The following is a 20315-nucleotide window of genomic DNA, read 5'->3' on the forward strand; positions in this document are numbered from 1 at the left end:
AATGAAACAACCTTAACATCTCCTGGTAGTCTAATCTTTCATGTCGGCCATCTCCTATACAAGGCCATTGCTGAAAATGACTTGTATCCCTAAAATTGTAAACAAACACTGATACCGAACGTTATAGCTCTAAGGAAACTTACCTTCAAAGAGAAGACCAAAATTGTCTAGAAGTGTTGATGATCGGTTTCGAAGGGGTTAGTTTTTATTTTCACAAGCATTAAAACTCCGTTTATCCTCCTAATTAATTTCAGTGGTGCCATTTCGAATAACTTATGATCGAAATCATTTTCATGAAAATGTAGCGATGAATAATTTTTGAACGTATTACATTCGAAAACGATGTACCTTTGAATACCATTTCCACAAATCAAACCCGCTTTCTTTTTAAAATTTTTATTTCCATTTATATTATTTCAAAGGAAGTCACAGTCTTATATTTTAATATTAAACAATTAAATTTTATCTGTCCTTAAATTATTAAATCAGTGTTTCATAAAAAAGGTGAGAAAAAAGTATGATGAAAATTAGCAACGCTGTAGTACAAATGTATAAGGATTCTTTAAAAAAAGTGCAAGTTATTAAAAAAATGAATTTAAAAACTCATTTACATTACTACAAATCATACTTTAGCGCAATTATATTATTCTGAAGTGGCATCATCATTAGCAGTAGAGTTCCGTTAGGTTACTTGAATACTTCAAAGCACATGGGGCCTGCCTAAAGGGACGAATGCCTTCGTGGAAGATTTTCTAAAAGAAAACTGGTTCATATTCACGTTACCCATACGGAAAGCCAAATATGCAGTCACCCCCGTTGCCAGGATTCGAACCCGGGTCAAGTTACCAGTACTCCAACGATTTTAATAACTAAGCTATGGTAGCGCCGATAGGAGTATAGAACTTACCGCATAGAAGGCAAAAACAGTTTCGGATAGAATGCAAAATTTTTCTGTTTATTAATTTCAATATTTGACTCCTCCATTTTGGCAGTTCACTCATTTTATATAACTCCTTCGGTACAATGGCAAATTTTAATTGACGTAATTCTGTTAATGCGTCTAAGAACTTGAAAACCATCTCTTGGAGAAGACATATTATACTTTAAGTTTTGAATATATTATGTTCACTTGATTTCTTTGTTTATAAAATATGTTTGATTTTTATTTTATTTGAATAGGGCGAATGGTTTACAGACTCATCTAATGATTTATGATCGTTTCGGTTACACCAATTTCGATTAAACAAAGTTCGGTTAAAATGGTTTTAGAATACACTTATTTCACTTAAAAGCCAGGTGTGTTGACTTTGTAAGGAGAGAAATTCGTAACGCATACACAGATCATAATTCTCGCTGTTTTGTGTATCCGTCGAATTAGTATCACAAACTTAAATGTACAGAATTATTTACAATTACAGAAATTACAGTTACATTGTTTCGTATCGAGAAGTATCTTCCAAAATGATTACGTAGGCCGAGAGTAAACAATCGCAACTTGTAGTCACTATCAAACACTCGCGAAGCTGTTTATCGCATTCGAGATGAATTACCAGCGTTCAGAGGTAATTTATGTCGGATGCAATGTTCAGTGGTAATTTATCTCAGTTGTATTTCTAGAGTAAGTTAGAATTAATTTTTATACTGAATAATATATTATTACGAAATTATGAACATTACAATCCCCCCCCCAATCCTTAACAATTAACACCTTTAAAACATTTCGAAGATATTTTAAGTTTCTTCACTGGCAAATCTTATCATTAACTAAAATTAAAATGCGAAAACCATAAGAAGTTTACACATAGAATTCTAATGAAACAAACATATTGTGTATCAAATAAGAATTCACTTACCTGATATCCCGCCCAATAGTTTTAAAAATAACTTTAGGACTAATCGAGTGCGACATCATAAAAATCATAAACCCAACCGTCGATATGAGAAGAAATAGTAGGAAACATAATATAATAAGTATTACGGACGCCATAATAGAAAGGATAAATCAATTCTGAGAGACAATTTTGATGAAAATTCCGACAGCGGAAATGTTGGATTTTTAACGCAATGAACACAGTTAAGCACTACCGCAATTGATACGGGAGGAGGCGGACTCAATTCTCGCGCGGAGTTAACAAAGTGCGAGCGCTTCTCTCCGAGGATCACATGAGTAGTGGTGCTGATACGTGACGTAATCTTGGTTTCATAATATTTTGGTCTCCACTGGCGCGTCTTGAAAAAAAAGTAAAAGCTAGATTTGACAGAAGCTATCAGCATTATGTAACAGGTTAAAGAACTTTTGAATACGTATCATTAAAAAAAAAAAAATGCGATTATAATCGTTTGTTTAACTTAAGATTTCGGGCCCTTAAGATAACCGCACACATTTAATGAATTCTTAATCTAGGACTCGATTTTAATTACTTTACATTTTTTCGGATCTACGGGCCTATCTAAAGTCATGGGCTGCTAAAACCTGCATGACTTTACACCAGTTTAGTCTAATTATATCTTATACTATTGAGCCTAGTTACTGCCTATAACCCCTGAGTTTAAAAGGCTCTCAAATCACCTTGTAACTTATTTAACTGAAAACCAGGAAAATGAACACTGAAGTTCCCAGAAGGCCTTAGACAGTAATTCTCAACCTGTTCGAAGCTGCCGCCCCCTTCTAAGGAACGAAACATTTTCAACGCCCCCCCCCTTTGTGAAAATCCTGTAATTTAGGTATGGGAAAGGGGGGGGGCTCGTTGAATTATAAAAAGTAAAAATTCTAAGTAATTGTTTTCAGTAGAGTTACACACAATTTTTTTTTTTTTTTTTTTTTTTTAACTTAACTAGATAGTTTTGCCTGGAAGATAATTACATTCCTTTTACGTTAAAATTGAAATGACTAATGCTAGAAAAATTGCGATGTTTTATGTTTAAAATTAATTTCTTTATTCTTAATTAAATCATTAAAAAAGAACAGCAAAAAAAAAAAAAAAAGACTAAAAGAATAACATTAATGAAACAATCAAGTATGATCAGTGGGATGTCTATGCTTAATGATTCAGAGCCAATTTCTAAACGCTCAGTTTAATATTTTTAGAGAGAAGAAGACGCAAGTCTCCTCTTTCCACGATTTGGAGTCGACTTCTCTTTTTTTTAATTAGATGAGTCATAGCACTGATTCCTCGGCAAGTTCATTTTATTGCTGGTACAAATGGTGTAAGTCAGATTATCGATTTAATAATTTTTTTTGGGGGGAGGGGGTTTAAGTTAAGTTCGAATACCAAAATATGCTCATCTCTCCATGCCACCCAAAACAAGTTCATCGCCCCTCAACATACTTCCACTGCTCTTGGGAGGCGGTACCGCCCCTGTTCAGAACCAGTGCCTTCGAGTACCTTAATCGGACCTTGATATTCTATTCTTCCTCTTAATAGGGAGGCGTAATTCCGGTTGGAATGGATTGGACAATTTGGATTAAGGCAAAGCACGTAAGGGCTACCTGCCTAAAGGGAAGTATGATTTCACGGAAGACTTTTTAAGGGATTATTATTTGGATTACGGAAAAATACTCGAGAGGTATCTGCCTTTGTGGAGGAATTTTTTAAAATATTATTATTTGGAACACAGTCTGCTTAAGGAAAGGGATGCGTCCTGTCTGATAATCTGTCTGATAATCACTTTTAAAATTTGGCATGCAATAAAGTAAAAATGATTTCAACTAAATCAAAGAAATTATTTTAAAGAAATATTGATGTAAATATTGTTGCGTTCTACGGGTTCGTGGATTTGGAGTAATTGAGATAACACTTCATGAAGAATCAAAATGAAAAGAATTAAGAAATTCATCAGTATTACACAGGACAGTTCCAAAGACATGTTTATAGTCGTCGAAAAACTATTATAAGCACGCTGAAGCAATCAGCAATACAGCTTTCAGGCTATAACGGTGAAGACAGCTTCATGGCAAAGCACTTAAGTACAGCTCCCAACTCGGTCGATCGTTCTCAAAACACTCTCTCAGGACAAGCAGGGTATACATAGCTTTAACCTACCTTCAAGAATATAAAAAAGCGTTTTAGAATGTTCTCGCTCCGTCTACGGCATATTGCCAAACGGGAGATTTCGCGCCAAATGTGGCAACCCTGTCATCCTTGCAACAATATTATACACATATTGCCTATTAAAATGTTCAATCAATCGATGATAATATATGCCGTAAGGCGCATGACGGTAGACAGTCCAGACGAAAGACGGGGAGGCTTGGCTAAGACATGATAGGCAGAGAGAAAAGTCCAAAATGTTCAGAAAAATTCTGATAATTTAATGGTGCAAGTTCTTCGTCTATTAGGGAACTAGGAGGAAATGGTGCTGACTGTTTTTGGCGAGTGCCAAGATTGCATTAGTTTGCTGAGACTGGCTGCAGAGGTCAGAGGCAGGTGAAGTTAGTCTCTGTACGTAAGGCACGCAATTTTATTCACTCTGCCATTGGTGAGCTCAACTGAAAGAAGTTAACTGTTTGCAAGGGAATAAAACTCATTAGTTAATAGACTAAGGGGGGATCACGCGGCCTAAAGTGAGAGATGGCTTTCTACAGGAAATAAGCTTATATTTATATAAACGGGAAAATAACAAAAACTTCATGCTGCCAGTCCCTTCGCCAGGATTTAGAGAATGAAATTATAATTTGATTAACAAATATTCTCTTTTATGCATCAATAGTCCATAAAAGGTCTAATTCTACCCATTTTCTTTACTGAAAAATATTTTAAAATACACGTGGCTACAATATGTTTTTCAGTAGTATTTTAGATCATACCAAAATTTTGTAGTTCATTGAAAAGAATAAGATAAATAACATTTTTTATTCGCACTTGTTTTTATTGTGATTCATGAAAGTGAATCAATGATGCATGTTGATAAATACAGCTATTTAAAAAAAAAATGGATTTCGAATTCATTTAAGAACAGTAGCAGTCTGAAACAAAAATAATAGATTTAAGGATAATAATAAGTATTCTTCAACTGGTATTACATCCCAAAAAGAAATATTCTTTTCCAAGAACCATTCTTTACCATGATCAATGAGCTTGCCACTAACCAAATTTCATCGTTTTCTCTATTTCATTTAGAAAATATTGAAAAATGATTCCGTGTCATACAGCTGCATTAAACAGATTGAGATTTGTAGTTTGCTCTCTCGAGTTCTTAAATAGATTTTTCTTCTCGTTTACCACTTTCATTCACAATCAAAAGCTTAATATGACAATAATAACAAAAATAGCTTTCACTGACTTCTGTCAATGTATGTAGTAAAATCTTTTGCAACCACCGGCAAAAAGATATTCACAGCGGTAAAGAATATCAGTGAACAGGGAATGAAAGAAGGGCACCAAAACTGGTGACACATCCGACAAGAAAATTCAAATCATCCACGAATTTGCGATGCTGGAAATGCTCATTAATTCAACAGTACAAAGAAATTTTTCCAGTAACAAAGTATATACAGGGTGATTCCAAAATATCTAGGGAAAATGCTACATAAGGAAGCAGAACAGGCCCAAACAAGCAGATTTTGTATGGAATGTGTACGCGTAAATGGCACGTCTAAGTGTTGGTACATAAGTAAGATAGTTTATGAACCATCAGCGATTGATAAGTCAAAAGTAATAAACAATTTAAATTCAGCTTTTTACAACAGCTGCTCCAAAGAGTGTCCACCATCAGAGACACAAAATTCACAGAACTGGGGTTGACTGGCGTACACCTTGCACAAAAAAGGGAGGGGTGACAATTCTATATCTTCCGTTCTACTGGACCAATTGTCTAAATTTAATTTGCGTTTTCCATGTCTCCAAAAGCGGGACTTACGATATCAGATTTATATGCAGCATTGTTCTAACATAAGTATTTTGACACAAAAATCGGACTTTTTTTTTAAACAACACATCAGTTTTTCCCTATATTTCGATTCTGCGATTCAAATTATATCAAAGTGCCAAGTTTTGTAAGAATCGCACGAGTAATTTTTAAAAGATTGGCTCTCAAAATTATAGCTCCTCCATGTTAATTGAATTTGGTATATATTTATTAATATATCTTTTTTTTATTAAATTTATTTGATTCTTCCTTTCACACTTCGAAATTTAGGTTCATTCCAAATGAAATTCGCCCCTTTTTTATATTTTATTTTTCAAATTTGTATTTTTAAAAGATTTTTATAAAATTTTCAAAAACAATTTTGAATTATAACCTATAAAATTTTCACCGTCATCTTAAAGTAAATGTATTTCTAAGCATACCACTAAAAATTATAGTTTTTTATTCAAAATTTCCTAAGATATACGTGAATTTACATTTTGATGCGTTTAAGTTTGGCATATTCGTTATAAGCTATAATAACGCCAAATTCGTTAAAAGCTATAATAACGCACTCTGCTAAAATTATTTGAAAGTATGAACGATGACCTTTTTTTTCTGCACCTGTGCAATTGGGAAGGGGGGAAAGGAAAATAGGTTGCTGTAATTTAAGAAGTTCGCCAAGAGAATTATTCTTGTCGCAAACTTAAAAAAAAAAAGTTAATTTTTTAATTTTTCCTCAAAAATTACAAAATTTAACATCCGGGCATAATTTGAGTCGTAGAATCGACATATAGAAAAACATTGGCATATCATTTCAAAAAAGGTCCGATTTTGTGTCAAAATACCTATATTGGAGCAATTGCTATATATGAATCTAATCTACATCCTAAGTCGCGTTTTCGAGACATGGAAAACGCAAGTTAAATTTCGACAATTGGTGCAGTAGAACGGGAGACATCGAACTGTCCCCCCCCTTTTTTAGGGACTTTCATAATTCATGCTCTTAATGCGTTAAGGTCCACCGCGTCAAATTCAGTACAGACCGTATGTAGCGTCGAGGTAATTTTTCATGTCACTACTGAACTGAGCTGCCGCTTCGTCTGTTCATTTGTGTTTAAAACAGCTAAAAGAACGTCAAAAGAAATTCCAAGAATATATTTTGTAAAAAGGTGAGATACGTCAACCTTTGAAACCACTTGTTAAAATTTTTTTTCCTCAGTTGCACAGTAGTTTTACTGAGGTAATATGTTTTTAACACTCAAAACAACCAACAGATGGCAGCACCAAACAGAGCCCTTTTCTCTAAATTGTGTATAAACACAATTTTTTCTGAATACGTATATAAACATTGAACATCGAAGATAAAAAATTTCAATTTTTCTCGTTAACTCCATAAAAAATACATGTAATTACTCTGGTATAAGTTATGAATTTTTTATTTACATACTCTTTTATTTGTTAAAACACTAATATCGAGAGAAATCAGCAATAAATTTTGCATTTTTTTTTTACAATTCAACGTGTGGTTTTCTACCGAAACCATCTGTCTCTTAGAGCTAAAACGTTCCTATGTATTTTCTGATGACTACGGTGTAGTAAGACTTCAGATTGTTAATCATAAGAAGTTTAATTATAATTGCGAAAGAATTTGTTTCTTCTCTCACCAAAAAAGACCTTTGTAGCCTTGGCTACTAATGTTTAAAATTAATTTATGACTAGTAACAGCATGAATTATAAACAAATAGCTAAGTTATTGCATTTTATTTTCCAGCTATCGAAATGCGATGCTACGAGCACTCTCCAGGAAGTCTGAGACTCTGGCCATAAACTACTTGCGCAATAGAATGATTGGTATCTTCTCGAATAGCAGTACGCAAACCCAAAAGTACTGTTGGTAACGTGTCCGTCCAAGATATGTGGTTGTGGGCTTTTAATGCTGTTTTTAATGTTCGATGAAGGCGCTCAACTTTGCCATTACACGAGGGGTGGTAGGCAGTAGTGTGTTGTAAATTGATGCCACAGATTTTAGACAAAGCTCGTAATGTATCACTTTTAAATTGGGATCCACGATCACTAATGAGTTTACTTGGCGTTCCGAAACGCGCAATCCAGTTGCTATAAAAGGCTCTTGCGACGTTCTCAGCGGAAATATTGTCTAAAGGAATTGCTTCCATCCAATTCGAAAATCTATCTATGCAAGTAAGACAATAAATATTCCCTTTAGATGGTGGAAGTGGTCCTATGAGATCGATATGGATGACAGAAAATTTTCCTGGTGGTACTTCAAACTCACCTAATTTTGTTTTGGTGTGCCGACTGATTTTAGCTTTTTGGCAAGGAATGCAGGTTCTTGTCCACAACTGTACATCTTTTTTTATATTAGGCCAAATGAATTTTGATGTCATTAATTTCATAGTTGATTTTATTCCTGGATGTGATAAACCATGAATTCGTTGAAAGACGTGTTGTCTGAAAGCCTGAGGAATATACGGCCGAACATGTTTACTTGATGTATCACACCACAAATATTTCCCCGAAGGTAGAGAACATTGCTTGAAATTCAAGGAAGTAGTGGTTTGGAAACTCTTCAGTTCTTCATCTTGAGTTTGTTCATCAGCTATTTTATCATAATCTATCGATGAAATTTCATTAACTCTAGATAATGTATCCGCCACAATATTATTCTCACCTTTTAAATATTTGATATCAGTCGAAAACTGGGAGATGTATTGAAGTTGGCGAGCCTGTCTAGGTGTTGCTTTGTGAAGTTTTTGACGAAAGGCGAATATTAAGGGCTTGTGATCTGTATAAATTGTAAATACTCTTCCTTCTAGATAATGCTTAAAGTGTCTAACTGAAAGATATATGCTTAATAGTTCTCTATCATAGGTGCTATATTTTTGCTGAGTATCACTTAATTTTTTAGAAAAAAATGCTATTGGCTTCCACGAGGAGTTTTCATATTGTTGCAACACTGAGCCAATCGCCATATCTGAAGCATCTGTAAATAACGCCAGAGGTAATTCAGAATTGGGAAAAGACAACAGTGCCGTGTTCACCAGGTCATTCTTGCACGTTTCAAACTGTTTTTCAGCTTTTTCAGTCCATTCGATTTTACGTTTGTCCCTCTTTTTAGCTCCCTTGAGATACGCATGTAACAATGCTTGATTCTTCGCTGCATCCTTTATATAACGACGATAAAAGTTAAGTATTCCAAGAAAAGTTCTAAGTTCATGAATTATTTCTGGTCGTTTGTAGTTAGTAATAGCTTGAACTCTTTCTGGCAAAGGACGGGAACCCTTAGGTGTAATTAGGTAGCCTAGAAACTCGATTTGGGGAACAGCAAAGACAGATTTTGAAACATTAATTCTTAACCCTATGTATGTAATCTTTCGAAAACTAATTTAAGGTGATTTTCGTGTTCTTCATGGGTACTGGATGCAATGAGTATATCGTCTAAATAGGGAAAAACGAATTCTAATCCTCTAAAGACTTCGTGAATAAATCTTTGGAGCGTTGCAGGAGCATTTTTTAAACCGAAACTCATTACATTAAATTCGTATAAACCGAAAGGAGTGATGATAGCCGTTTTACATTTGTCTTCTTCTGCAATGGGAATTTGAAAATAAGCTTTGACTAAATCAATTTTAGAAAAAATATTTGTACCTCTTAAAATATGATGAAAATCTTCAATGCGAGGAATTGGGTATCGATCAGGTATCGTCTGAGCATTCAATCGTTGGTAGTCTCCGCAAGGACGATACGAACCATCCTTTTTCGTAACAAGGTGCAAGGGGCTTGACCACTGGGAGTTTGATGGACGAATTATTCCATTGTCAAGCATAAATTTAAATTCCTCTTTAGCTATAGCTAAGCGTTTTGGATCGAGCTGTTGTGCCTTTGAATAAACGGGTTGACCATCAGTCGTAATAAAATGTGTAACACCATGTTTAATTTGTGTAGGAAAAAGGTTAGGTTTAGAAATTTCGGGATATTTCGACAGTAAATCGAAAATTTTTATGGATTTATTTAATGTGGTTACTGAGTAATCACTGGAAATAGCAGCGACATCACACTGGACACAAAGCTGTGTTACGCCATCAATTAATTTTTTCTTATTTATATCGATAAGCAATTTATATTTGTGAAGAAAGTCAGCTCCTAAAATACCTTTTGTGACATCAGCAATTATGAATGGAAACTGAAAATCACGACGTAATCCCAAATCAAGAGTTAGCGTTTTTATGCCATAAGTGGAAATATCTGTGCCATTAGCTGCATACAGTTTATACTCAGTTTTACATTTATTCTGTGAAGTAGCAGGAATTATGCTTACGTCAGCTCCGCTATCAATAAGAAAGTGCAAATTTGATCTTCGGTCACGAACGAATAAACGAAATTTGCGACAATCCTTCATATTTTCTGCAGCAGCGTTTGCCGCTGAACCTACTGCAGATTCGAGTTTTCCTGGTTTTTGAAATCGTTTTTTACCCAAGCACACGGAGGCTTGCATTTCTCTGAAATGCATTTTGCTCCAAAACGAAAGTGATAAAAACAAAATTTGCCAGTAGGGTCATATCGTTTACGAGATCGGCTTCGAGATTGTGAACGTGAATTACGTAAATCCGAGTCCCTGCGTCTTGAGCGAATGGTGATTTGATCAATTTTTTGTTCAAGAAAGGTAATTCTTTGCAACAAATCATTTGCGGGAACGGAAGGAGCATTAGCACTAAATACTTCTGGTTTCCGATTCATATCACTAATTTTATCTGCCATAGACGCTAACTTGGTTACATCTTCATCACTAACTAATAATATATTTTTTATGGAGTCAGGTAGCTTCTCCAGCCATAAAGTTTTGATTAGATTTTCAGACACATCTGTAGTAGCAACTGATCTCAACTTCTGCAAAAGTTGGCTTGGTTTCATGTCTCCAAGTTCGATACCAGTAATCAAACGTTTAATCCGTACATTTTCACTTTCTTTGAATAAATGTAATAACCTAATTTTAGCATCCGAATATTTTGTGGCACTATCGTTCGTTACAATGTCCCAAATATTTTCGACAAACTTAGGTTCAAGCTGTGAAACTAAATAATTAAATTTCGTTTCTTCTGAAACGATATTACTAATTTTGAACTGAGCTTCAACTTGAAAAAACCATATTTCCGGTTTATCAATCCAAAAAAGAGGTATTTTTACACTCACCTTATGAAGCTCCGGTGACTGTATCGTATCTTTCATAGCAGTTTCAGAAGAGTCATTTGTTGACATTTCGAAAATTAATCAGGGTCACTACGATGTAGCCTTGGCTACTAATGTTTAAAATTAATTTATGACTAGTAACAGCATGAATTATAAACAAATAGCTAAGTTATTGCATTTTATTTTCCAGCTATCGAAATGCGATGCTACGAGCAACGTTTTGAAACCAAAACCTCGCAATCATGAATCAGAACTAGAAATAGTTGCCATTCAGCATAAAGAAATTTAAATATAAATATCAACTACTTATTGCCATTCAGCATAAAAGAAATATAAATATGAATATTAACAAAATATTAAAGTTAATTTTATAAAATAATTAAATATATGAACAAATATATGAAATAAAAAATAATTATTTCTCATGCAATAACTGGGCCACTACACCTTCCAGTAGTCTAAATACAAGAAAGGAGCAAAGCTCCATGTGCCTAACGTCCATCTACAGTGCCGATTTCTCAACAGATAAAAATCGGAGATATAGTTCTTATCGAATGTGATGACAAACACAAGGTGTTGTGGCCTCTAGCAAAAGTGATTGAACTATATCCCGGAAAAGACGGCGACATTCGAGTATTTCGTGTCAAAACCATGTCTGGAGAATTAGTTTGACCAATCCAGAGAATATTCCTTCTCGAAATACCTTCATCTTTGGAGTCAGATGAGGCAAATGAAACTGAGACGAAGGGTGAAGACAGTTTAGTCTCAAAATTACCAAAGAATAATTCAGCTGCAGATTTATCAAAGGACATTAAGACTGTCGTGACTAGAAGTGGACGACAAATTAAAATTCCATCTAGATTTCTAACCTGAACACTACTTGAGTTATTTTAGAGTAGAAATTTAAGAACTTAATTTTTTCTTTTGTTTACTATTTAGCCTTATTATTTGCATGGACAGTATTTTTTTTTATATTTTGTTTTGATTGATTAAGTATATGTCATGAATCAAAAGGTGGGAGTATTGTTAGAACCCACCCTCAGTTGTTATTTTTCTTTTCATAGTTTATCACTGTAAGAGTGGAAACCATCTGATTTTTGTTGTAGTCTGTAGTAGTTCTACGGATTTTGAAAATAAATATGATGCTTTGGAATTTTATATGTAGTTATTTTATTTTAAGCTTATTAGGAAAAACGAGAACAGTTAGTTCTTGCAAATCTTGAACAAGATCCACTAAATAGCATTACATCTCATTCATTTTATAACTCAGAATGGGGGAAAAAATCTATTCATTCAAATATTATAATAAATCTAAAATGATGTATAAAAAGAGATTAAGCAAATAAAAAATAAACAGTTTTCACACGATTCAGTGCTGCATACCTAATGCGCACGCGTTACTTGTAAACATTCGCCTCTATCCGAAACAGACTGACGACAGTAATTTCATTAGACATGTATTTCTCATTCAATTATTTTAGTTCTTATTTCGTGACAAGGCAAAATTAATAAAAACACAAAATATCTTCATTAAAAATTTAAAGACATAGAAAAACATGAAACACCAAATACAGTTTAAAAAAATAATAAAAAAAAATTTTACAATTAAAGTTACAGTTTCTATGCAAAAACGAGCAATTCGGCCAGCGGGCAACAAGGTACACAAAACGGAAAGTTTACTTTTGTTCTCACTTGGCAAAAAGACACTGAAGGCGTATAAACTGAGTTAATTTGTTGTAAATGCTATGCTGAGTCAATATATGAGATAATTTAATAACTTAAATAATAAATTCTAGAATGGATTAAAATAATTCGCAATAATAAAAGGAGACGTTATCTTTGTTGTTGTGAGACTTAGTTCCTCTAGATTGGCAACAAATCCACTATTCTGTTAAGTTTCAAATGTAAACAAATATGGCTGCTACGGCAAAAGAAAATTAGGCCTACTCACACTTAAACAACATTTAGATTGTTGATAATTCTACAACTATAACATGCAGGTTAACTAGAGGCATAAAAACTTTAACCGGAAGATTAAAAACAACATAATTCAGTCATTTTTAAAGCAAAATATGGACAATTTACCAACATATAAGAATAAAAAAAAAAAAACAGATCTAACGGAGCCGAGTAACATAATGGGTACATATTTATACACTTTTGATGAGGCCGAGTGCTACCAAAAAGGGAGGTACACAACTGCATATTATAGTAGTCCCATACTAAATTTCAACGTTCTGAGGCTACTCGTTTTCGAGTTATGCGAGATACGTATATAGATATTGTAATATTTTATTATTTAACAAATAACTATATTTATTTTATTGGAATGGCAACATCATATTTGTATCATGTAACCGTTGCTCAGCAACTTAAGAAATTGTTTAAGATTGTTATTCTGAAAGTTTTACCAGCTAGTAGAGGTACGAAAAGTTTGCAACTAAAACACTATTCAAATTATCTATCTCCATAAACCTACAAATAAAATTTATGTTTTACTAAGAAGATCATCTGTTATTTTGTTAAATACTGCAAAATACGTTATAGTCTTATAAAGTTGGAGGTTCCACCGAGATAGTGGAGATTAGGAGTGCAATTATAAATTTCGATGGTGCTGGTCTCCTAATCCCAGAAAGCTGCTGAAATTTTGAGAACTAGTTTGTATCAATTGCCGAGTTTGTTTGTTTCAAGGAGAAATAGATGTCAGAAGTCTGCCATTTTAAGGCCAGATTTTTAAGTGGATCATTTAAAGGTTATCTTCAGTGTTTTTAAAACTTGCGTCCGAGCAAAGAATTGTCAGAACAGGATATTGCTGATCTCTGAAAATAAGATTAACTTTAGGCGTAAATTATCGGAGGATGTTTTTGTGCTATGTGTGTGACTTTATAATTATAATTGATATTTGTGGTAAAAATGTATTTAAAAATTATTATTTAGGCTTTACTGTTATTTGTATTGAATTTTTATGTTGATAATTGATATATATATATATAAAGAAGAAGAAGATTGCTAGCTGTGTTTTTGAATTTGTTGCCAAGCAAGCACGTGGAAAATAAGTAGATCATACTGCCAATTTGGCAAAAATCTTTTCTTTAGTTCTCACTATCCAGGCGTGTGGTAGATAGTAAAGTCATCCCGACGCATTACAGCTAAATTGTATTCCCAAACTGGCAAAAAATTGTTTTTGTTATCACCAACCAGGCATGCAGATTATAGTGAAATCGTCAAACTGACGTGGGTAAAATTCCATTGTATTGCCTAACTGGCAAAGATATTTATATAGTTATAGACAACGAGGCTTTTGAAGCATAAGTTAAACCATCAACCCGGCATAGTGTTATTTTATTTTGTGCCAAACTGGCAAAGTTGTTTGAATAATTCTCACCAGTTTGAATGAATTTCATATTTGACAAATTAAGTCTCGCTTAAATTATACATTTTTAATAAAAGTACGATTTTTAGATTCAATTTCAAAAGAAAGCCTATTAAAGGTAACTTGTTCCATGTGTCATTCTTAGCTAGGAGCAAAAAACAGGATTTAAAAGTACTGGCAAGAGAGTTAGATTTAACCGCAAGACCTGAATCTAAGATTTCTCAGTTGCATAAATTGATTACTGAAAGTCCTGGTTATGATGAGGAATTTACTCGAAAATTACTGCCTGCAATTTGAGAAGAAAGAGAAAGAAACGTTGAATGCGAAAAAAGAGAAAGAAAATAAGAACACGAAAGAGAATAAAGAGAATGAAAAGAAGAATGCGAAAGAGAAAGAAAAGGAAGAACGTGAAAAAAAAAGAAAGAGCACGCGAACGTGGAAGAGAAGAAAGGGGAAAAGAACACAAAAGAGAAGAGTGAATTAGATCTTTTGAGCTACAGAAAATTGAATTGGAAGCAATGGTTGCAAGAGCACAGCTGGTAGAAACTACATAGATACCTGAGCAGCCTTTAAAAATCTGAATTCACAATGTCATTCCACGTTTCAACCCTAAAGAAGATGAAATAAGTTTATTTTTGGTGTTATTTAAGCATCAAGCTACAATTATACCTGCTGAAAATCAAGTGACTCAACTTATTTCATTGCTGCCTCCTGACACTGTTTAGCTTATTGCTACAGAATCAGAAGAGGACGCGAAAAAGTATGAATATGTAAAAACTTTACTGTTACAACGATTTAAATTGAGTGCAGAAAAATTTCGACAACTATTTAATAAACAGCAGGAATTGTTTAACTAACGCTTAATATTTTAGTATATCACTTAAAACTAACCTTATATTATAACTAGTATATCACTTAAAACGCTTAATATTTTAGTATATCACTTAAAACTAAAATGCATTTTGTTAATGAAAACAGAAAAGTGCTTTGTACTTACAAGAGGCGTCAAGGACACACAGAAAAATTAATACATATGTACTGTTTTAATATTGTAATGTATTATGTAATTACAAAAGCATAACTGCAAAACTACACCTTTTTGAAGAAATCGGTCATTTGTGTTTGCTTCTTGCTTTGGAAGCATTTTCTCTTGATCCGAGATAAGTTCCTCGTAACATAAGTTTCTCGGCCAACTCCGCATCGTTTTGTTCTCCCAAATAGCTCAGCAGCCCGTCGACTTGTTGCAAAGCCGCTTCATGAGTTTTCCGCATCTGCACAGTGGGCTATTCTTCGCCTTCACTTCGCTCTCCTTCATTCTCGGTCTCTCCCCTTGCTTTCTTCACAATTTCGTCATCTGTCAAGCGTTCGAAGCCACGTTCGTTGACGTCACACTCCAACCACTCGTTAATGTTTTCAGCATCGACGTTCTCACCACCCGTAACTGTTTTCACCATATCGGCAAGAGTTGGCATAGGCGTGTCTACATCTTCATTCCCTTCCTCACAACTCAAAGGGGTTAGGTTGCTGCTGGCTTCAACATTAGGCATGAGTTTTCTCTATGATTTTATGAGGGTTGATGGTTTCACTGAGTCCCATGCAGATGCAATATCGTAGATGCTGTCCAAGATTATGTAGTGTTTCTAAAACTCTTTCAGATCATAACCTTCTTCAATTTTGATCATTAGCAGCTTGGTTCGGTATGTTCTCTTCATTGTTGCAATGACTCCTTGGTCCATGGGTTGCATTAGCGCAGTAATGTTTGGGGGGAGAAACTTTCCAAAAGTTTGTCCATCAGAAGACTTTAGTATGCTTGTTGGTGGGTGAGAAGGTGCGTTGTCGATCAATAGCACAGCTTTTTCAGGCAGGTTTTTCGATTTAAGATGTTTACGCACTTGAAGAAGATTTTTTCGAACCATTCTTAAAAAAATGTTTCGTTCATCCATCTTTTTTCTTTTTCTTTTTTCTTGTTGTTGTTAAAGTAATCAACAGGCAAATTTTCTCTCCTTGTGCCTTTGAAAGATCTTGATTTTTTTGACTTTCCAATGACAACAAGTCTGAGTTTATGTCCACTGGTAGCGTTACTGTAAGACATGATAGTGATTCTTTCCTTGCTGCTTTTATGACCCGCCACTTTACCTTCATTTTCAAATGCTAAAGTGCGAGTGGGAAGACTTTTCCACAAAAGTCCCGATTCGTCGGCATTGTAAATTTGTTCAAAAGATAGCTCTTCTTTTAAAACAAATTCTTCAAATCCATGGTGGAAATCGTCGGCTGCTTGTTGGGTCACCAAGTTTCTCCTCATGAAGTCCAATTTCTCGAATTCCATGCAGCTGCTTAAAATGAGTCAACCAGCCAGAAGATGCATCAAAATTTTCTTTCAGGCCTAACAACTCAAAAGAGGTTTTTACCTTCGCCACAATGATAGGACCATTTACAGGAGTACCCTCTTTTCGAACTTCAGTTAACCACTCTGTCAATGCCGTGTCTATCTCATGAAAGGTAGAATCCTTCATAGTTTTTTGCGTTTTCATTGCGGAAGCACTGTCCGACATTGATGCAAAGTTCACCAGTTTGTCTGTTTGCTTTAGAATCTCACGCATTGTTGTTTCCATGATTCCGTAATCCAATTCCATCTGCTGCCTTCTAGCGCCGTTTGCTACTTTGGAAATTAATTCTAGCTTTTGCGCAATCGTCAACACAATCTTCTTTCATTTTCCTTACATTTTAAATCCGTAACGAAAAAACAAAACCAAAAAGCACAAGCACTGAACACAATAATTAACTCCGAGTGGTTGACAAACACTATCAGGCTTAAACTAACAATGGCGAGTGGGAGGAAGTGGACGTGTCAGTAAGATTAATACGAGAGAGGGGGTGGAGTGGGCACTGCAAAGGTGAGTAAGAAATCACTTACTCATCAGAGGGGAAGGTTCTGAGAAGGCCTGGGATATTTTTGCTATAAATAAGCACGATGTTAGCAAATTTAACGTTTCACTCAGTTTCGTGAACATTGTTATTTTCTTTGCTTTATGCTTGTAAAAAAAAAAAAAAAAAAAAAAAAAAAAAAAAAAAAAAGTGCGGCAGGCACGTATAATCCGCCCTGCGGATAATCGGGGGTCTACTGTATTTTGTTTTTCTTAGGTTGCAAAAATTTGCACCAGTTTATATTTTTGTTTTATGTGGCATTACACATTTTTATTTATTTTTGATAGCTGAAAAAATATTTCTGGAAATTATATCAAAGTATGCAGTTTACAGCAAAGACATATGCTTGTTGTATTTTATTTTTTGTACATTGCAAAAATTTGCACCAGTTTATATTTCTGTTTTATGTGGAATTATACGTTATTTATTTTTGTAGTTGAAAAAATATTTTTCGAAATTATATCAAAGTACGTAGTTTACAGTTACCAGCCAACAAAATTTAAATGATTTCTTCCACGAATATATAACACTTAATGCAAATTTCATGAGAGCGAACTAAAACATAATATTTTAAGAACTTCACAGCTGGTGTTTTTTTAATAAATTTAAAAGAGAGAGGGGGGAAGAAAGGAAAAGAAATATATTGAGGAATTCTTTTCAGTTTATTGCTTGTGTAGAATATTTAAAAATCTTCTGTCATATGGTATAAAAAAAACTTGCCAAAAAAGGTAAATGCTGAAGAGGTCACAAATTAAGAACAGTTTCGTTTCCTTAGCATTTAGTTTCTTCAGTGCATTCTTTTGTCGCAATGAATAATTTCATTTTGGTATTTTGCATTGAAAACTGTGTTGAATCACTTTTCAAATTGTTGCCACCAAATATTAAAGCCCTGTATTATATTTAAAGAAATTAAATAATGAAAAATCTGCATAAATGTATGTATATTTCTCCATTGTTATAAAACAGTGGTACATAGAGCCATTGAATTTTGAATGATGTAATCCTACTGCGAATATGGGAATGTGGAAGCCCAAATTTGAAATTTGTTTTATTATCAATTTCATATTTTGTAAAACTTTAACGAATATTTGATCAACAAACTCAAGGATATCAAAGCGAGCAATGGCAACGTTGTATAGAAAAAACATTTTTATCTCCTAAAAAGTGATTCTGTTTACTTTCAGCAGCTTATTACAGATTCTGTATCGGAAATTCTAAAGACATGATCAATTTAAAGCTCTTAAAACAATTAAAAACAAAAATCAAAAGGTAGTTATAAATCCGTTTTCTACTGAAAATTTTAACATACACACACATACATATACAGGTAAGCCCCCCCCAAAAAAAAACTTATTTTTTGTTTTTAAAATACATAAAAAATTTCTTTTTGTGTTAATCTTATTACCAATAATTGTGTTAACTGTGTCTGAATAAAATTTCTTATGTTATTTTACAACTTCAGACACAAAAATATGCAGCAATATTCAAAATATATTAATTAATTTTATACTCTAGTGAATATCTGTTAAATTATTCAAATTAAATGTTCATTTCTGTGTAGGTGTGTGCTCTAATTGCTGTATGAACTATATGATTTATTATTTATTTTAACATATGGTGTACTCACAGCTTATTATATTCACTAATAATTTAATAAAATCAGCTGCTTTTTACTGTCAAATTTTAAAGAATCAAAACAAATACAATGACTGTCATTATTATTAAACTCAGCAGCTTATTACATGCAAATTCTCAGGAATCAAAACGAATATATGCTAATCAATAAAACACAGTTTATTAAACTCAGATTGGCAAAAGATTACCAGACTACTTCATGGCCAGACTACCCTACTTATTCAAAATACTACTATCAAAACATTTCGTAATTCATTCATTTAACTCATTGTGAACCATGGCTTTATTGTTTAGGCATGCAGTGCATCAATAGAAAAGGTTTGATGAAATTTTTCTATCCTCTAGTCCCTGTGCCAGTGAAACACTGTTTTCAGAGTTCTTTATCCACAGTGGACATCAAAGGAGAAGAATTTTCTCGTCTTTAAGTTGAAGGGGGGAACTCTAGAAGCAATGTAAATGAGTTGGGTTTCCTTCAGGAATACCAGGTGATACATGGAGGAAGTAAAACTTCCATATCCAATCTTTAAGGGTTTCTCCCATTCAAAATTTTTCCTTTGGGATAGATACATTATATTCATAAAGAGTTATAAATTAGCTCATGAAATCTTCTTAGCACTACCATACATTAATAGCCTTTGAATGCAAAAGAAGAGATAATCATACGCTGAAGAAAAAGCAAACAAAGCATCAGTCATGCTTGGAATCATGAAGTGGCAGATTAGCTAAATAAAAAAATCTGATGTGTACACCACATGACTTCCTTGTATGGAATATTAAATTATATGCATTTTTCTTGCATTTCATTTAAACTTATTGGATTGAATTAAATCTACTTCGCCGACAGCGCATAAACCACAATAGAATAAATGCATTTTTTAAAATTCACTCTAGTATTTGTTCACCATAGCGACATTCTGGAGCTAGATTCACTTAAAAATGATTACTGTAACTAAATTTGTATTACTGTCAGTTTGCGTGCAGTACTTCAGTACAAATTTTAAATTTTTGGAAAATACAGTTAGTTTTTTCTTTATAAAACAAATTCTTATACACTATCAAGTAAAATAAATCAAGAAAGATAATCATCTACGTATAAAGATGACACACTGAAAATTTCATATATGTATGACAAAAACAATTTAACTTATTAAAACTCGAAAATCAGCTAAAATTCTCACTTTTTGTGTAGTGCAAAAGTGATGACTCCCCTTTAGTATTATATTTCGTTCATATTATAACTCATAATGCACAAAATGTATATCATTTAAAGAATATAATTATCTAATCGTTTCCACATGTTCTATTCAAATACTATAATAAAGCTAGA

The 20315-nt window shown here is 33.6% G+C and overlaps 1 protein-coding gene across 1 annotated transcript in view; it reads right to left on the minus strand.

Moving 5' to 3' along the window:
• LOC118182649 (long-chain fatty acid transport protein 4-like) overlaps positions 1–2136 on the minus strand; it is an 84214-nt gene extending 82078 nt beyond the window's left edge. Inside the window, exon 1 of the mRNA XM_085823195.1 lies at positions 1854–2136. Within this exon, the coding sequence (XP_085679321.1) occupies positions 1854–1987 (134 nt within the window). The 5' untranslated portion in view covers positions 1988–2136. The remainder of the gene's footprint in view (positions 1–1853) is intronic.
• Between the last annotated feature and the right edge of the window lie 18179 nt (positions 2137–20315).

The sequence above is a fragment of the Stegodyphus dumicola genome, chromosome 9 (assembly GCF_044657685.1).
Source record: "Stegodyphus dumicola isolate Sdum_Otavi_A_Nest chromosome 9, ASM4465768v1".
NCBI lineage: Eukaryota > Metazoa > Arthropoda > Arachnida > Araneae > Eresidae > Stegodyphus > Stegodyphus dumicola.